At 38.6% G+C, this 18,094-nt stretch overlaps 1 protein-coding gene across 1 annotated transcript; it reads right to left on the reverse strand.

The window, feature by feature from the left end:
* Window positions 1–30: 30 nt before the first annotated feature.
* On the reverse strand, window positions 31–13,533 carry LOC121732926 (26S proteasome non-ATPase regulatory subunit 2). The gene is made up of 18 exons (XM_042122953.1): window positions 13,371–13,533; window positions 13,237–13,293; window positions 12,929–13,147; window positions 12,527–12,612; window positions 12,074–12,280; window positions 11,698–11,856; window positions 11,476–11,605; window positions 10,958–11,183; window positions 9,076–9,309; window positions 8,517–8,665; window positions 5,262–5,364; window positions 4,378–4,544; window positions 3,718–3,835; window positions 2,763–2,914; window positions 1,145–1,329; window positions 703–908; window positions 426–544; window positions 31–305 (listed from the first exon to the last, which is right to left on the reverse strand). Exons 1-18 carry the CDS (start codon window positions 13,443–13,445, stop codon window positions 111–113), a joined length of 2,787 nt encoding a protein of 928 aa, XP_041978887.1. The 5' UTR covers window positions 13,446–13,533; the 3' UTR covers window positions 31–110.
* Between the last annotated feature and the right edge of the window lie 4,561 nt (window positions 13,534–18,094).

An 18,094-nucleotide genomic window follows, 5' to 3' on the forward strand; every position in this document is an offset into this window, starting at 1 on the left:
AATAAACTACAAAATAAACAAACATTTTGTTTTTAAGCTATTTATTAAAAACTTTTTTGACATATAAGATAGAATACATTAATACTAAAAATATATGTAGGTTAGATTACTTATTGTACGGATGCCATAACACTGTCTTCATTCTTTTTGAGTATGACAAAACCTTCCATGACCGGCGACAGGGGAATGTACTCGTCCGTCGCCAACTCTGCTCTCTCACCAAACGAGAGGAGAACTGGTGTGGTGTGTGTGTGCGATCCAGCAATAGTTTTTGGTGTGCCAGCCTTTCCAATCACATCTACTGCCTGAAATATATTAAAGGTTTTTTAGATTAAAATAATTCTGGGCTGGGTCCAATAAGCACATAAATCACCCTAGATTCTAAAACAATTTCAATACTACTTTTTGTTTGGTAATGTACTGACCTGTCCCACACGAACACTGACGTTGAGGGGCTGTTGATTCTCATCCAAAGTGACCAGCCAACGGGGTTGGAAGGCCGCAGACAGAACATACAGAAGGTAGTGGGATTTGCCAAGAATAACTGTAACAAATACAATGATTTTTAATTCAAAGACTTATAACCTTGTAATTACATACTACAAACGAGAAAAATAAAGTTTACTTCTGAGGTTAAATTTGTTTAAAATATCTAACATAAGAATAACTTAAAATAATCCTAACAATTAAGAAAATACTCACTGTTCTTGCAGTCAAGGAACGCGGTGAGCACCACTAGCAGGGCAGCTAGAGCGGGACGGTTGAGCAGGCGGCGGTCGGCGTGAGCGGGACAGAGCGTCACCGTTCCCTTGCCCGCGTGGCACAGCCCCTGCGCCAGCCGCACCATGAACAGATGCACCGGCGACTTGCCGTGGTACAGGGCAAGCGCGCGCAGCATTGTTGCCAACCTATATAAATATGAGTTATTTATCGTTTATATTATGAGTTAGGTATAACAGACGGTTTTCGCAAACCTCATTTACGTCAAATGCTTTTGGAAAATATACAGAAACGCATTTTTTTTAATATGGTGCTGGATAGCAATATGTAGTTTCGTCACGAATATCGTGTTGGCGTAAAAGACAGTGTTTGAATTTAAAATATATCAAATCATACTTCAAAAGCTACAAAACAATCTCGTCACCTGGCGTTATTGGTACCAGCGCCGACGAGGCCCATGGCGAAGATGGCGTTGTACGCGACGTCGTTGTCGGCGTCGTGCGAGTACTTGTTGAGGACGTCGATGACGGACAGCTGCGGGTTGGACACCGAGCACAGCGCAATAGCGAGCGGCACCGCGCGACGCACCGCCGGCTCGCCGTACCGACCCTGTAATGAAGGATTCCTTGTTATAATAGTGCTGTAAGTGTCTAAACACACTATGCCGTAGTTCCGCGGCGGACGTTCGGCATGATTACGTCAGCAGTGTCAAACGCACACAATATAACGCGACGGAATTTCATGAATAGTGTGTCATCACTCATCAGTCATCGGTAATTTCAAGCTGGCTTCTCACGGCGTGTGATATCACAAACCGCGCCGCGCCTGCTCGAGCCACGCGCCGTGTAAAAGGGTGGCTCGGGCTAGCTCGAGCGACGCGTTATTATCACGCACCAGCTCGAGCCACGCTCCCTATGAAAGTGGTGGCGCGGTTGCGTCCTCACGGCGCGTGCTACCACGAGCCGCGCCGCGCGCGCTCGAGCCACTCGCAACATCTCGAAGAGCTGCAGGTGCGTTGCTGGTTTTAACAGGGAATACGCTCTCTTCTTGAAGGTTTGTCGGTCGTATTAGTCCAGTAGTAGGAAATACTGCTGGTGACAACAGCTATAGTCTTTACTTTCCACCAACCCACTGGGGCAGATGGACAACAAGATTGGCGCAAGATCAGGGGCCCGCAACGTAAATTGGTATCCCTCACACTTGTTACAAAAAAACTGTTAGGGTCAATTTTTACTAGCGCAGAGTCGAAGCGCATCGAAGCGAATTATTAAAACTGAGCATAACAAATTGAACCTTAACTTCAAAGCGTTAACGCACTTAATTACTTCTGAAAATTTAAAAAGGCACTGATTTAATTGGCAGTCGTAAATAGCAGTTTTGGTAAGTTAAAAATTATAAATGGCACGTTTAATAACTAGTTTAGCAGTTAAAACTAAGCAGTAAAGTAAACAAAATTTCTGGATTGTGTTGTGTTTTTGTTTTGGCGCGCTGCGCCCCCTCGACCCCCCGGTTCGGTATCCGTGGTTAAGTAGGCCTTCTGTTAAGTCGTTATCGAACCGCTCATTCCATCATTTTTACCGCTTATTAATTTATCGAACCGCTCATTCCATCATTTTTACCGCTCATTCAGTTATTGGACAGCTCAATATTTTTTTCAACTGTCATATCATTGTAGTGTGCGGCTCACCTCCCTGCTATTAGCTATATAAGATAATGTAATTAGTTCTTAAGTTAGTCATTAAACATCTTTCGCGGTTACAACTCATCTTTCATTTAAATCTCCCAAGCCTGCACATTGCATCATAATAACATTTCAAATATTTAAATAACTGCTCAAAAAATAAGTTCCTATTTAAAAAGGCCGCGCGAATTCGCATCAATGCGTTAGGCTCCCGAGTTAAGGTTGAATATTCTGTGTTCAGCCTTTGGGGAATTCGCTTCGCTTCGACTCTGCGCTATTATAAATTGACCTGCTGACGGAAAATTCGTAAACAGTTTTAATTGGCAAAACCCCCCCTTCTCACAAGAAAAAAAAAACTTACCAGCTGTCCAAAGATCCTTGTGCACATCTCGGCGCCGGTCTCCTCGGCCAGCGCGATGGCGGCGACGCCGAGCGCGGCCACCGCCTGCACCGACGACAGCTCCTTGTTTGCCTCCTTCTCCTTGTCCTTGCTCTTTGACTCCTTCGACTTGCCTTTGAAAAAAAACAGGTGATAACGCGTGTTACAAGTACAACCGCTAAAAGTAAACATGTTTACAGCCAATATTTTAATATTGGCTGTAAACATGTTTACTTCCTATCCCTAAGTATTTTCATACGTGGGAGAGCCATGCTTCGGCACGAATGGGCCGGCTCGACCGGAGAAATACCACGTTCTCACAGAAAACCGGCGTGAAACAGCGCTTGCGCTGTGTTTCGCCGAGTGAGTGAGTTTACCGGAGGCCCAATCCCCTACCCTCCCCTATTCCCTTCCCTTCCCATCCCTACCCTCCCCTATTACCCTATTCCCTCTTAAAAGGCCGGCAACGCACCTGCAGCTCTTCTGAAGCTGCGAGTGTCCATGGGCGACGGAAGTTGCTTTCCATCAGGTGACCCGTTTGCTCGTTTGCCCCCTTATTTCATAATAAAAAAAAATTAAAAAAAGTAAGATACGTTGCAACTTAAGATGATACAAATTGTTGATTCTATAACTCAAAAAATGAAGTGTTGACAAAATATTATACTATTATAAAACTATCTTACCGTCGTACTCAGACACATTAATTTATGATTAGCCTTCAAATAAATGAAGAGTTATACAGATAATGTATGGGGCTTATGTCAAAATTTTGAATTAAAGTATCGTAGATGTAATGAAACACTCAAGTGTGTAACTGCCATACTCAGAGTGGAACATTAATTACTTAAATGTAATTAAACAATAATTGCTATAATAATCACATTTATGTTTTATGCTAACATAGCATTCGACTTTACCACACAAATTGTAGTCTTACTTTTGTTTTTATCATCTTTCTGGTCGGCGCTGGCGGAGCTCCTAGACGAGGTGCCTTCCTTAGATTCCTTCTTGTCTTGCTTCTTAAATGCTGTATCTTCGGTCGATGATTGCTCATTCTGTTAAATATGAAAGTTATATATTGCTTAAAATTACTCTAAAGTAATTAAAATTTAATACATTTTAATTTTACATTAAGTATATTTTATAGGAAAATTTATAGGTCGGAAAACGTAATCATACAAGTTAATGAAATCCTTTTCAATAAAAGAGTTTACACTGCTATTTCGTCTTCTTTGTATTGTGTACAGTGTACACGTTACAAGTCGCATAAAACGTATACCGCGAGCAAAGTAGCGTATACTTTGGAGTACGTACTGCGTCCGCAGTGTTGCGTATGCATGCGTGTACGTCCCCTGCGAACACTATTGCGTACACATATGTGTGCATATGCGTACACATAATTTTTTTATCCATTCTAACGCCTCTAGTCCACCGACGCTGCGAACTGCGAAACAGCGGCAAACCGATTTACTGTCTCATCCGCCACAGGACAATGGCTTATATTGCATCTCGCTATATTCCTGTTTCACATTGGTTTCGCAGATATTTCGCAGTTCGCAGCGTCGGTGGACTAGAGGCGTAATGTGTGCGTACTTACATCAGTGTCGTAATGCTTAGAGCAGATGTGCAGCATCTGTTGAACGATGAGCACGTCGCCGGTACCCGCGTACGCACACATGGACAGCGTGGTCTGGCAAAGCGACTGTTGCGGCTCCGGTAACACTTCTAGCGCGGCCATCGTCGCCTCTGTACGCTCCTTACATCCTAAATAATTAAAGAGTCGTATAATTTTAGGGTGTGTAATGTATATGTGTTCCTACTTCCTTGTAGAATGTAGAGAGTTCAACATGAAAGTAGCAGCTCTGAAAGACCAATTTTTTTTTCACTTTTGTATGGGCATAGGGCAAGCACCCCAGCGTCATGAGTTTTCCAATACAAAAGTGAAAATTAATTGGTCTTTCAGCGCTGCTTCTTTCACAGTGAATTCTCTAAGAGGAACAAGTAGGTACACACCCTAAAATATTATCACTTAGTTTTGTTACACCTTGTATAAATCTAAGTCCTACAATTATGCAATACTCACAAAAGTATTATATTAAGTTAAACAATATTATTAAGTAATACTTTTGTACTATCATAGAAGTTGATTCCTAGGCAGATGGCAAATCTAAGTAATATGGTCGCGTTAAGTGAAACCGATCACAGGCCGCATTTGTCCGTCAACTGCCTAGAAGAAGAAATCAATTTCCTCTATGGTACCATTCAGGAAATTGATTCCTAGGCAGTTGACGGACCTACGTCATGGCTCATGTGGTCGACTTATGTCAATTCAGTGTAGGTGTGATCTGTCGGATGAGTTTGACTTAACGCGACCAAATTACTTAGATCCGCCATCTGCCTAGGAATCAACTTCTCTGATAGTACATACCTCTTATATCTTGTAACAGAAGAAAATATGTTGATTATTTTATTAAAACTTACCTAAGAAACACAATCCTAGACCTAAATGCAAGAACCTCGCAAATGTCGACGAGTGAAGTTCTTTGTTATCTTCTATAAGCCTCTGGATTATAGCACAGGAGACCTAGAAAAATTAGAAAATATAGTTAGTTAATTTATTTGCCATAACAGTGCATAATATTCAACTAAAACTCATAACATACTTTATATGAGACTTTAATTGTCTTTAATTTTTAGTTAATCTCAGTTTTATTAAAGTAAAAGGTATACATATCACGCCTTCTCTTTCATTACTACCACTATAGTTTGTGCGTTTTAAGATGATATGGGTGACAGTTTTCATATTCCTTGCTACGGGTTTTTTTACAAGAAAACAAAAAAAAATCAAAATGTAATAAATTATATTCCATCTACAAAAACAAATGTTTCCTATAATTGTAAATGAATAAACATGAAAAGTTGCTAAATGCTAACTTATTAATATAAAATAATAAATATTAACTGTGAAATAGGAGTATAAAATTATTGTTACGAAAACATTTGAAAAATGTCACATGCATGAAACGGAACTTATGTCAATAGAGATTGACTCTGTTGAATCGAAATCAAATCGATAAAAAAGGGCGGCCATCATAAATCGCCGGCAGCACTGAAATGTCAGTACGAAATCGATAATTTCGATTGCAATTCCTTTACGAAGTGATTCGATATTTTTAAACTATCGATTAATTTTTGTTATAGTCCAAGAGCCCGTGAGGGCCAGACCTTCGTCTTTTTATAAAACCTGAAAGTTCTTCTGTGTATATCCCCAATACAGGTAAGAATGATCCCCACCCATGAAACCTGGGTAGTGGTGGCTTTGGCAGGTAATAGGTAGCAAAGGTGTAAAAAATTCCGCCTCAAATTTATCAATTTATAAAACTCAATTTCTTTATATTTTATTCATAATAATATTAAAACTCGCGTTGCTCATTGCCAGACACTTAGTATGGTTACAACCCCCTGCCGGACACCCCTAAACTATTATAATTTGTAATTATACTTACGTTATATTATAAAAGCTAAATTTTACATATGTTTTTTGGAGAACTATTTAATAATGTTTCCTTAGTAGCCGGACAGTTTCGAGGGTTCTATCGTCCTGCCAGACGTATTGAATGTGTACAATACTTGTGAGCGCGAGGAGCATATATAGCAACGGGTGCGAGTGAAATAGAGTGTTCGGTCTATTGCGATCCTTTACTGCACATCTACTGTTGTTTACTCCGAATTATCTAGTAATCTTTTTTCTAATTTTTTGAGAAATTTGATTGAATAAAATTATTACAGTCTGAGCAATAAATTTTTAAAACAATATTCTGTAAAATTTTACAATAAAATATCAATCATATCAAAAATCTAGTAACTCAATTCATATTATTTCTAAATTTTATGAAGTTCATTATATTTAATTCAACTGAAATTTCAAAGTCATCAAAATCTTATTGTTTATTATACGGAAGAACAATTTTTTTGTTAATAAAAAATTTAGAGGAAAATGAATTTATTTAAATCAAATATTTAATCTTCTTCATTGTCATCGTAGTTGATATCTTCATTTTCGTCGTCACTGCTACTCCACTCCCTAGATTCATCGTTATCAACATCGTCTTCTTCGCCTGCTTCTGCAACAGTAAAATTAAACCAAGTTAATTTAATTTTAATTAGTCACAAATTAATGTGAAATAATTTAACATAATTATTATATACCTGATACGGTTTTAAGCGATTCACTGACATAATTCGGTAGTTGATCCCCTTCAAACCATTTAAACTGGTAGTGGTCATCTTCCAAAATGGTTTGAAGGGGATCAACTACCGAATTATGTCAGTGAATCGCTTAAAACCGTATCAGGTATATAATAATTATGTTAAATTATTTCACATTAATTTGTGACTAATTAAAATTAAATTAACTTGGTTTAATTTTACTGTTGCAGAAGCAGGCGAAGAAGACGATGTTGATAACGATGAATCTAGGGAGTGGAGTAGCAGTGACGACGAAAATGAAGATATCAACTACGATGACAATGAAGAAGATTAAATATTTGATTTAAATAAATTCATTTTCCTCTAAATTTTTTATTAACAAAAAAATTGTTCTTCTGTATAATAAACAATAAGATTTTGATGACTTTGAAATTTCAGTTGAATTAAATATAATAAACTTCATAAAATTTAGAAATAATATGAATTGAGTTACTAGATTTTTGATATGATTGATATTTTATTGTAAAATTTTACAGAATATTGTTTTAAAAATTTATTGCTCAGACTGTAATAATTTTATTCAATCAAATTTCTCAAAAAATTAGAAAAAAGATTACTAGATAATTCGGAGTAAACAACAGTAGATGTGCAGTAAAGGATCGCAATAGACCGAACACTCTATTTCACTCGCACCCGTTGCTATATATGCTCCTCGCGCTCACAAGTATTGTACACATTCAATACGTCTGGCAGGACGATAGAACCCTCGAAACTGTCCGGCTACTAAGGAAACATTATTAAATAGTTCTCCAAAAAACATATGTAAAATTTAGCTTTTATAATATAACGTAAGTATAATTACAAATTATAATAGTTTAGGGGTGTCCGGCAGGGGGTTGTAACCATACTAAGTGTCTGGCAATGAGCAACGCGAGTTTTAATATTATTATGAATAAAATATAAAGAAATTGAGTTTTATAAATTGATAAATTTGAGGCGGAATTTTTTACACCTTTGCTACCTATTACCTGCCAAAGCCACCACTACCCAGGTTTCATGGGTGGGGATCATTCTTACCTGTATTGGGGATATACACAGAAGAACTTTCAGGTTTTATAAAAAGACGAAGGTCTGGCCCTCACGGGCTCTTGCTCTATTAGGTAACTTCCCTACTATTGTCAATTATAATGTGTCACGCATATCATCATAAAACGCACAAACTATAAATACATTGTTTTTGACATATGAAAGAGAAGGCGTGATAAATGATATTTAAGAATGAACGTTATACCAGACTGACGCGACACAACTTGTCATACACAGGTTTGCCGTTTGGTTGTCTGGAAGAAACCGCTTAAAGCAATAAGGCAGCCATTTTGCACATCTTCATTATTTTCCTTTTTTTTTGTTATTTCTTTTGTTTTTGTAGTTTTTTGTTTCTTGTTTTTTTTGTTTACGAGCAAATAAAGAATTCATTATTATTATTACATTATAAAACATATAATATTATGTACAGTAAACACTAACCTCTCCATTGCACGAGCCGACAACGATGAGTCCGGCGGCCACAGCGGCCAGGCCCAGCACCTCGGGGGTGGCGGACGCGTCCGACAGCACCGGCAGCAGGTGAGACAGCACGTCCTCGCGTTGCGTACCCGCGTACGCCAGACCCAGCCCTGAGCGAGATAGCAATACACAATATAGTTAAGTGGGAGCAGGATGGATAATGTTCTACAATATGTTAAATAGCCTGGTGATTAATATAAATTGCATGTGTCAGACCAAGACCTGAGCGAGATAGCATTAGGTGAGAGCAAGATAGATTCTTCACAAAACCAAAAATATTGTGGTTAATGGTTATATTTTGCAGAAGTTATCAAAGAATGTTAAATATGAAAGTGTTAAATGGATTTCACTGTTTTGTTCTTGCCAGTATACAAGAATCTTTATACAAGATACAAGAATCTTTATTCACAAACCCGTTTTTTGTTTGTTTGAGACCCCCTTTTAAGTAAAATTACCTATATATTATAGTGTATAAATATAGATGTTGTATCATACAAACTTTAAAAATTTAGAAACTCACCAAGAATACTACTGATCCTCAAATTGACACTAGAGTGTAGCAAATAATCAGCGAGCAGCGCTAAGGCTGGATCACACTCATTGCGTACGCCGCAGTTGACAAGACCGAGGGCCAACAGAGCTCCTGCTTTGATATGTTCTTCTGAAGTGTACAAATACTTGTCAATAGGTGTCAGACCACCATCAACATCCCATAGATGTATAATACCCAAAGATGCTGCTGCTGACAACATGCCTGTAAAGTGGACAAAATTATGTAATTAAAATTTTTATTTATAAAACATTATTGCCACCAAATATGTATACAGTAATTGAACGCCTCCGTGGTCTAGTGGTATAGAGCGCGGCTCTTAACTCGGAGGTCGTGGGTTCGATTGCTGCGTTGGAAACATGCTATTTCCAAGTTTGGTTAGGACCATGCAGGCTGATCACCTGATTGTCTGACAAGTAAGATGATCCATCGGATGGGCATGTAAAAAAGTCGGTCCTGCGCCTGATCTCTCGCCGGTCGTGTCGGTCTTCCGTCCCACTGGGTTATGAGAGTAAAGGAATAGAGAGTGCTCTTGTGTACTGCGCACACACTTGGGTACTATAAAATTACTCCTGCGTAGCTGGCCTGGTTTCAATGCAACCGGCCACCATCACCGAAACTGGTGTGGGAGCCATTTTTTTTATACAGTAATTGACAAGAACAATGTTATAATAATACTAGATGTCCCGCGCGGCTTCGCCCGCGTAAATTAGAAATTTTACAGAATCCGTAGGTACATTTTCCCATAAAAAATATTTCCCCCGTTTTTCCCACATTTTCCTGAGTTTTTTCTGTCGTATTAGTCTTAGAGTAATAATATAATATAACCTTCTCGATAAATGATGAGTCTTACTCGATAAATGATCTATCTAACACTGAGATAAGTTTTTAAATCGGACCTGTAGTTTCTGAGATTGACGCGTTCAAGCAAACATACTCTTCAGGTTTATAATATTAGGTAGATATAGATTTTTTTTAATTATCGCTTGACAAACTCGAGTCTCGATCTAAAAGACTATGAAATGGTATAATATGGTAGTGATGATGATGATGATGATGATGAAGAATGTAATTTGCATAGTAGCATATGCTTTCTGTTCTTAAAACAACGCCGAAACTCCCAAACTTGTATCTATAAAGAATCAGGAATTCTCTCAGCACCTTCCGAACCACGGTATACCAGGTATATCCCAGTGCAAAATCTTACTTGTTGGTAGCATATGCTTAGAATACTTCTCACGAAACCGAAGTCACCATATGTTTCCCTATAAGTTTTGAGGAGTTCCCTCGATTACTTATGGATCCTTCATCAGATCACCACTTTTCTGAATATAATACCAAATTGGGATGATACCCTATATACCAAAAGAAAAATTTTGAAAATCGGTTAACAAACGGCGGAGTAATCGTTGAATATAAGAAAACGAACATAACACCTCCCCCATTTTGAAAGTCGGTTAAAATTGTAGCCTATGTGTTATTTATTTAATATTTTAATCAGCACATGAATTGAATAACAAAATTTTTTTCAAATTAATCGTAGCACCATCTGTCAGGACAAACTAAAATTGAAATAGAATAATATTGAATGCGATGATAGCGCCGTCCGCCGGATCTAATGTAAAACATTCCAAAATCAACAACTCCTTATAAATAAGAAATTAATTGAAAAAACATTTTCCAGTAGACCAAACTGTAAATCTAAACCATTCTCGAATCTCCACGAACACACACAAAAAATTTCATCAAAATTGGTCCAGTCGTTTAGGAGGAGTTCAGTCACATACACACGCACACAAAAAATATATATATTAAGATATTTAATAATAATAATCAAAAAATTAATACAAACCATGGTCTTTATTCTTATACATCCACTTGTTGCCGTCTTCAGTTGTGACGAGTTTATCGCGTCCAAAGCCAGCATTGACAAATGCATTGACGAATGTCGCAGACAGATTTTGTCGGGCTGAGTCTACTGGATGTTCAGCTAGAAGAGATGGCCTCAGAGCAGAGCCAGCAGACTCTAGCCAGGTTTTGTATACCTCTTCAGGAGTTTTTGGTTCCATGATGTCAAGCTGAAAATGTTTCAAGTTGTTTCAAAGGAAAAATAGCTTTACTAACATTATAAATACTATGAAAGTTATTATCTGTCTGTTACTTCAACCTCTAAACTGATTTTGGTGAAAATTGGTAAAAATATATTATGTATGTTGACTGTTAAGCCATATGAAAGAACATTGGATTGTTTTATCCCAGAAAATTGCACAATAAGCAAATGTTTGTGCAAACAAAGTTGAGGAAACATTTACATTAATTAAAGTAAATTCTGTCCAAAATTGAAATTGTATAACAATAAAAAGTGTTTACCTCTCTGGCCAAACTATGGAAGTGTTCAGTAACATGGGCATTCAGAAGGATGCTCCTCAGGTCCTCATCTTCTGGTTCAATTGGAACATACTGACGGGCCATCATGTAACAAAGCTGCTTCTTGACCAGACTGAAGAAAATAATGTCTTATGTTACAACACAATATGATTTTATTTAATGGTACATTACATTTTAATATACCTTTACTATAAGAGCACTTACCCATCTTTGCAAGCATTCAGAATAGCTTCACATTTTTGTGTATCATGTAGTTGCATAGCCACCAACAACGCACGAGGGTACTCCTCAAAACGTAAGTATGTGTCCAGGACACCTTGCAGGATTTGTGTAGATTCTGGTTCTACTACATAGCTAGCACATCTGAAATAAGATATAAGAGAAATTCATAATAGAAACAATGCTGCAGCAAAAACTTATAAAAACACAACATAATACATTTACACAACAATTCACATTAGAAAAGTATCCTGATAGAGTAGAAGGAAACATTGTCTAACTATAATTTGTATACAATGATCTAAGGATCTTTGACTAATAAGGGGTAAAGAATATAATGCATATGAAAAGCAACTCTTACCCAATCAAATACAAACAGACACGAGCATAATTGCTCTGATCCATGTGTTGAGTGAGCAGATTGAGACGATCAATTTCCATAAGTAGATCACAGGCTTGAATCTCGGCAGAGTGCTGCATGTCAAAGGCTACCACGTCACACACCAGGGGCAGCAGAGTGTCCATGTTCTCCACATTCCATTCCTCTGCTATTTCTCCTTCCAGCTGCCTAAAATTATAAAGAAAATCATCACTATGTGGAAGTAAAAAAGTTATAAAAGAAATATTTTTAAGCATTGGTTGTTTTGATTAAAAGTAAGAGCAAATGCCCACTTGAAACCAACATACATTAGGATTATCTTGTTGCAAAAGATTGTTTAGTGTTTTATGTACTTATGTGTTTTGTATAGCAATAGCCTGTCTCAGTTGTTCTGTCTCAAGTAAGCTCTTGCTGTAATGTAAAGTAATAGAGTACCTGACATATTCATGCCCCCACTCCCCGACATTTGACTTTGTTCCCAATAAACAATACTTGAGACATTCACGCTTCTCAGCAGCATCCTGTCAAAAAAGACAACACAAATTCTGTAGCACTTATTAAAATGAATATTAATTACTCTGCTTTTACTGAAGTTCTTTGTTATGTTGGAAAAGCCACTACACCAGGCGTAAAATATTAAATATATATTTTTTAAAGGTATATAACTAAGCAGTTCTAGTAAATTGCTACACCAAGAAAATGTAGTAAAACCTAAAATATGTACACATCATATTAAAACTTTTCAGCTTAATGAATTAAAATCAAGAGCCTAAGTTATTATTCTTAGAGGCTTCAATAATTATAGTTTATTATATTGTTTTCTTTGTTTCTACTTACAAGTGAACCACTGACTCCCATGGCTAGGACTGAAACTACATCTGCACAATACTTCTTTGTCTTTTCATCTTTAATTTTTTCATAAACTTCCTTGAGAGACGGGTAGTGTTCTCTAAGGAATTTCAGAGGTTTAGGTACTGATGTCATAGAAGTTGTAGAAGTCCGGATGAGATTGCTCAGCATTTGTAGGGCTGGCAAATACAAGTCGACATCGTTACCCTGGGGAATAAATCAATTTCAGGTTAAAGTATAGTGACATAAATATAACTGTAGCAGTTTCGTGTTATGAACTTTTAAACACTACGTACCATTAACTTTTCAACAAGCATATTAAGCTCCTCTTGGAGACGCTTATCTTCTTCAGACTGAAAACAAAAAATCATCAATTGTTTGCCACTTTGATACAATATCATACATACACAATTAATGGAATCTACTGTACCAAATCATCACTTGGTGCCGGTGTTGCCTCGGGCTTTTCTTTCTTTGTTTCTTCTGTTTTATTCTTAGTAGTCATCTTTGTATTTTTTTTATATTAGGTACTGAATAAAAATCACCGCAAACCAACTCCAATCGTCAAACTTGATGATTTTTGTAAATTTTGACAAGTCACTCTTTTTTTTTTTTTATTGGGAGCTGGAAACGAGTCCTTTGCTCAACAAGTCACTCCTCCAAGCAGGGTTGCCAGATCAAAGACCGGTTAAATCGCCACTTCGCGATAAAAAGATAGCCCAAAGTAGCCCAATAAAAAAAAACGGTAATTAAAAGTAATGTCAATAAAACGTATGAATAATATTATCATGCATGCTACTGTTCTATTACATTAGAGTTATGTAGTTACATGTAATTTAATCAATGTTTTAAGGAGACTTGCTTCGTTTAATTCAAGAAGCTTATAATATATAACATAAGATTCTTGCTTTAATTGGATACTTACTTGTAAATTTGTATTAGTGGTAACCAGTTGTTTTTATTTTTGGCGTTTTTTTTTTTTTTTCACTATAAAAGTGATATATTTAGCAATGAAAATCTATAATTCATATTATGTATTTATTTTAAAATTATGTATTTACAAATAAAAAATCTTTTATGCATATTAATCGTCATCTGCTGCAAAAAGTTGGATGGTGTCGAGCAAATTACGATCCAACATATCTACTGCCTGTCTCTGCTCCTAAACAGAATGATATTCATGGGACATGGATATTCAACAGCCACCCAGTACCCACGCGGCGAACCACAGATTATGGGTGGAAGTGGCCGCGCATAGACAACGCATCGCTGCGTTCGTTGATATTATGGCCGCGTTCACGAAAATACAATAGTAGGCAGTAGCCCAATAGGCGATAAGTAAAAAACCGTGTCGCCTAACAGGCGATAAGTCGCCATTCCAAATTTTTTGTAGCCGCGGGGGACCGCAAAATAGCCCAATTGGCTACTTGTCGCCCAATCTGGAGACCCTGCCTCCAAGTGCTAGAGATTAAAAATAAAATCTGCCAAAACCCACTTGAGCAAAGATTTACTATAGTAAGCCCCACTCTTCGATGCCTATTGCCTAGCATGTGCCTAAGGGCTCCATTCCACCGCGGCGCACGGAGAGGCTACGCACGTGCGTCAAGCTTCGCTTATCGCTTTGTAAGAAAATTTATACACATGCTTTGTCCTCGAGATTAGCATTAAGTATATATGTAGTAGGCAGACGGTGTCGCCAGATCTTTGCACTGTATTTGAGATATTATAATCTGTGGAAATCTACCCTGTTTTTTTTTTTATGTGAGGGTAAATTAATAATCGTCATATTCAACCGATCTTCCGTTCTTCATTACGCATTCAGTGCTTCGCCAGACTGCACATTTCCGCGCGCCTTATTGTTCTGTTAGCCAATATGGGCAAACGTACACGTGATAATTACGACGACTTTAAACTTATTGCAAAGAAAATCAAGAAAATGGAAGAGCAATACAAGCGTGTGAAACGCAAAGATCGTCTATCACGATCTAAGACTACAACATCGACCTCATCGTCCTCGTCGAACACTTCGTCGGATTCGTCGAGTTCAAGATCCCGGTCGCAGACACCCGTTACAATTCGGTCGCTGCCTGAGCCGCCATACATTGAAAGTTAGTAATAAATGTGGTAGAAACTCGATTAGCAAACCTACCCACAAAATATGTAATGCGGTTAGTCTCTGTGGCTAACACTTTACAAATAACGACAGTGCGGGCATTCTCTGGGAATGTCACCTTGTCGATAATGTAATGAAATACATACAAGCATTAAATTACTAATGCGGTCGGCCATTTCGGGTTGTCACTTTATTAATATTTGCTTAAAAATTATTGGTTATGCGGACTGCCTTTGGGACAGTCACTTAACCAATAAAATTAACAGTTCGTTTCTTTATTCAAGGTGTGCCTATCACACCGTCGGGTCCTGCTGGCGGACATGTCAGCCCTCGGCCCCCGGCCAGCGCAGTGGTGAACGAACCGCTACCTAGTTCAAATTCGATGGCCGTTGCACAACAGCCTTCCACCAGCGCTGCGGCATACGCCCCAATACCTTTGACCAGCAGTGCTGTCAGGCAGGTTGAACAGGTACCTAATATGGCAACGGATTCTGATTCGGCCATGCCACCTGCAGTCGACCAGACCCGTGGCCTTGAAGGACAGCGTCCAGAACTCGATGACGAGTTATTAAAAATATTGGGAGAGGATCCCTCACAGCTAAAAACATATGGCAAAGACATCCAAATTGACCTCGCGGTCAGGCTACAACACGTGGCCACATCTGGTTTAACTAAAGAAGCTCGCAAAGAACTTCTCGATAAGTACTTGCCGCCGGCCAATTGTGTATTGATAGATGCACCCGCCTTGAATCCGGAAGCAGTATTTGCTATTACAGATGCTGTCTTAAAAAGGGACAAAGGCATTGAGCTCAGACAGAAGCAACGCGCTTCTGCAGTGTCATGCGTAGCGGAAGCTATTTCTCTCCTCATTGCATCGGAACCAAAAAATACTACAATTATACAATTGTTAATGGATGCAACTGAGCTTATGTGTGATAGCCAAGCTACAGACTCCTTAATACGTAGAAGCTTCGCCCTTAATGGCCTCAAGAAAGACCTGAAGGATCAGCTACAGGCGACCAAGATAGACAAGCTTCTATTTGGAGAAAAACTAGCAGAAACCTTGAAAGCCGCGAAAGCATTATCAAGGTCTGGAGCTGAAATGAAGCCCCCGCCTGTTAAACAAACGAACTTAAACTAGCGTGTTCCTCCCCAGAGTCAAAGGCCGAAGGGGATCCACAGGAAGGAGCATTTTACACCCAAGGACCGCCCGGCCAGCTCATCGAAGAGGTCATCGCGTCCAGCGCAGAGTCGCAGCCACAATCGTCGTTAGACCAAGTAAGATATGCCCGCAGGCTGTCAAACTTTATTGACCAGTGGTCTCTTATTACTAATCAAATCAAATCATTTAATTCCGGCATCAGAGGCCCATATAACAAATACCTTAAATCTAACATACATATAATTATATAATAAATACCTTAAATCTAACATACATATTTTATATATACTTAAAAACTAACACTGTCACATTTTGCCGGCGACGTGACTCGCTTCGTTCCGGAGTCTCCCCCGGAACCTCCGATAGACTACATCCATCGGCCAGAACTCCGGCGCCTCGAAAGTCGACAGAAGATTCGTCGGTACTCTCACCACAAATGAGCTAAAGTTAACCTTGTGGCGAGACTGCAGACGCTCGACCCTCAGGCGCAGTGTTTACACCTTACAGACACCACTAGATTATTAGACGCCTTAGGATTTATTATTAATTGGGAAAAGAGTAAACAATACACCTTCTACTACGTGTAAATTCCTGGGTTTCGTCATAGGCTCCGAAAAATTACAAGTCACTTTACCCCAAGAAAAATGTTTAAAAATCAAAACTGAAATTGACAAGTTATTGATAATAAAACAGTGTAAAGTCCGGGAATTCGCACGCCTAGTAGGGCTACTCACTGTCCTGTCCCGCCGTTAAGTACTGGTTATATACAAAGGAACTGGAACGGTGTAAATATTTAAATTTGAAAGAGGATGACAAAGTTACGATAAGCGCATGAACTTACCGTTATCACTATTATCACCTTCAATGGTGGTTTAAGATATAATCGATAACCCCGCTAATGAAATCGTGCAAAACAAATTTTGCTAAGAGATTTACAGCGATGCCTCAACAACGGGATGGGGGGTCGCCTGTGGTGGTGAACGCGCTAGTGGTAGCATATCAATTATCTTGTAAATTTAGCCGCTTTTTTCGGTCTCAAGGTGCTTGCAAAAAGTTATCGAGACTGCCACATTATTTTGAGAATAGATAACACGTAACAGCAGTATCTTACATCAACCGCATGGGCGGTGTGCAGTTTCCACACCTGACTAACGTCACTCGACAACTGTGGCAATGGTGTGAAAACGTAATTTAATAGTTTTTTCGTCATACATAGGCTCCATTGATAATTTCGTTGCGGACACAGAATCACGGCGTGTTCACCCCGATATTGAGTGGAAATTAGCTGATTACGCTTTTCAAAAAATTGTTGATCGTTTTGTTTTTTCCCGAAATTGACTTGTTCGCTAGTAGGATAAATAAAAGTGCAAAAATATATATCTTGGCACCGGGACCCGGATGCCGTAGCCATTGATGCATTTATGTTGTCATGGTCTAACTTTTATTTTTATAGCTTCCCCCTTTTGCTATTATTTTGAAATAATTAAGAAAAATTGTTGATGATAGAGCCCATGGTATAATGGTTGTGCGCCTCTGGCCCACGCAGCCGTGGTACCCTTTAATTAAAAGCCTATTCTTAACGGAGTCCCTGATCTTTCGACCATCTAAAACTTAGATCAACTCTCATTCCAGCAATGGAGATGTTCACCGGAAGGTTACCCTGGTTACCGGGCTGTTTTCGAGGCGTCATTCGTAAGAGGCATACCTACTTGCTAGAAACCTCACGCCCAGGTGCTCCACAACCAATTTTAGTTCGTCCCGTCTTCCACAGACGTCCTAAAATTTGTCCATCGTTACATTACGCTGCTACCTTTGCAAAACACAATCATTACGTAGCAATTATAATCTAGTTATTGGTATAAAAAAGCCCCATAAACCT

The sequence above is a fragment of the Aricia agestis genome, chromosome 13 (genome assembly GCF_905147365.1).
Source record: "Aricia agestis chromosome 13, ilAriAges1.1, whole genome shotgun sequence".
Lineage (NCBI taxonomy): Eukaryota > Metazoa > Arthropoda > Insecta > Lepidoptera > Lycaenidae > Aricia > Aricia agestis.

Bases quoted from the DNA above. Each gene is read 5' to 3' on its own strand.
- LOC121732926 (XM_042122953.1), bottom strand. From the start codon at position 13,445: ATGACTACTAAGAATAAAACAGAAGAAACAAAGAAAGAAAAGCCCGAG. The intron at 2,915-3,717 runs GTAAGACTACAA...TTTTTTTCAAAG, and splicing joins GAAAGATGATAAAAACAAAA to GCAAGTCGAAGGAGTCAAAG. The intron at 1,330-2,762 runs GTAAGTTTTTTT...CCTTCATTACAG, and splicing joins CAAGGATCTTTGGACAGCTG to GGTCGGTACGGCGAGCCGGC.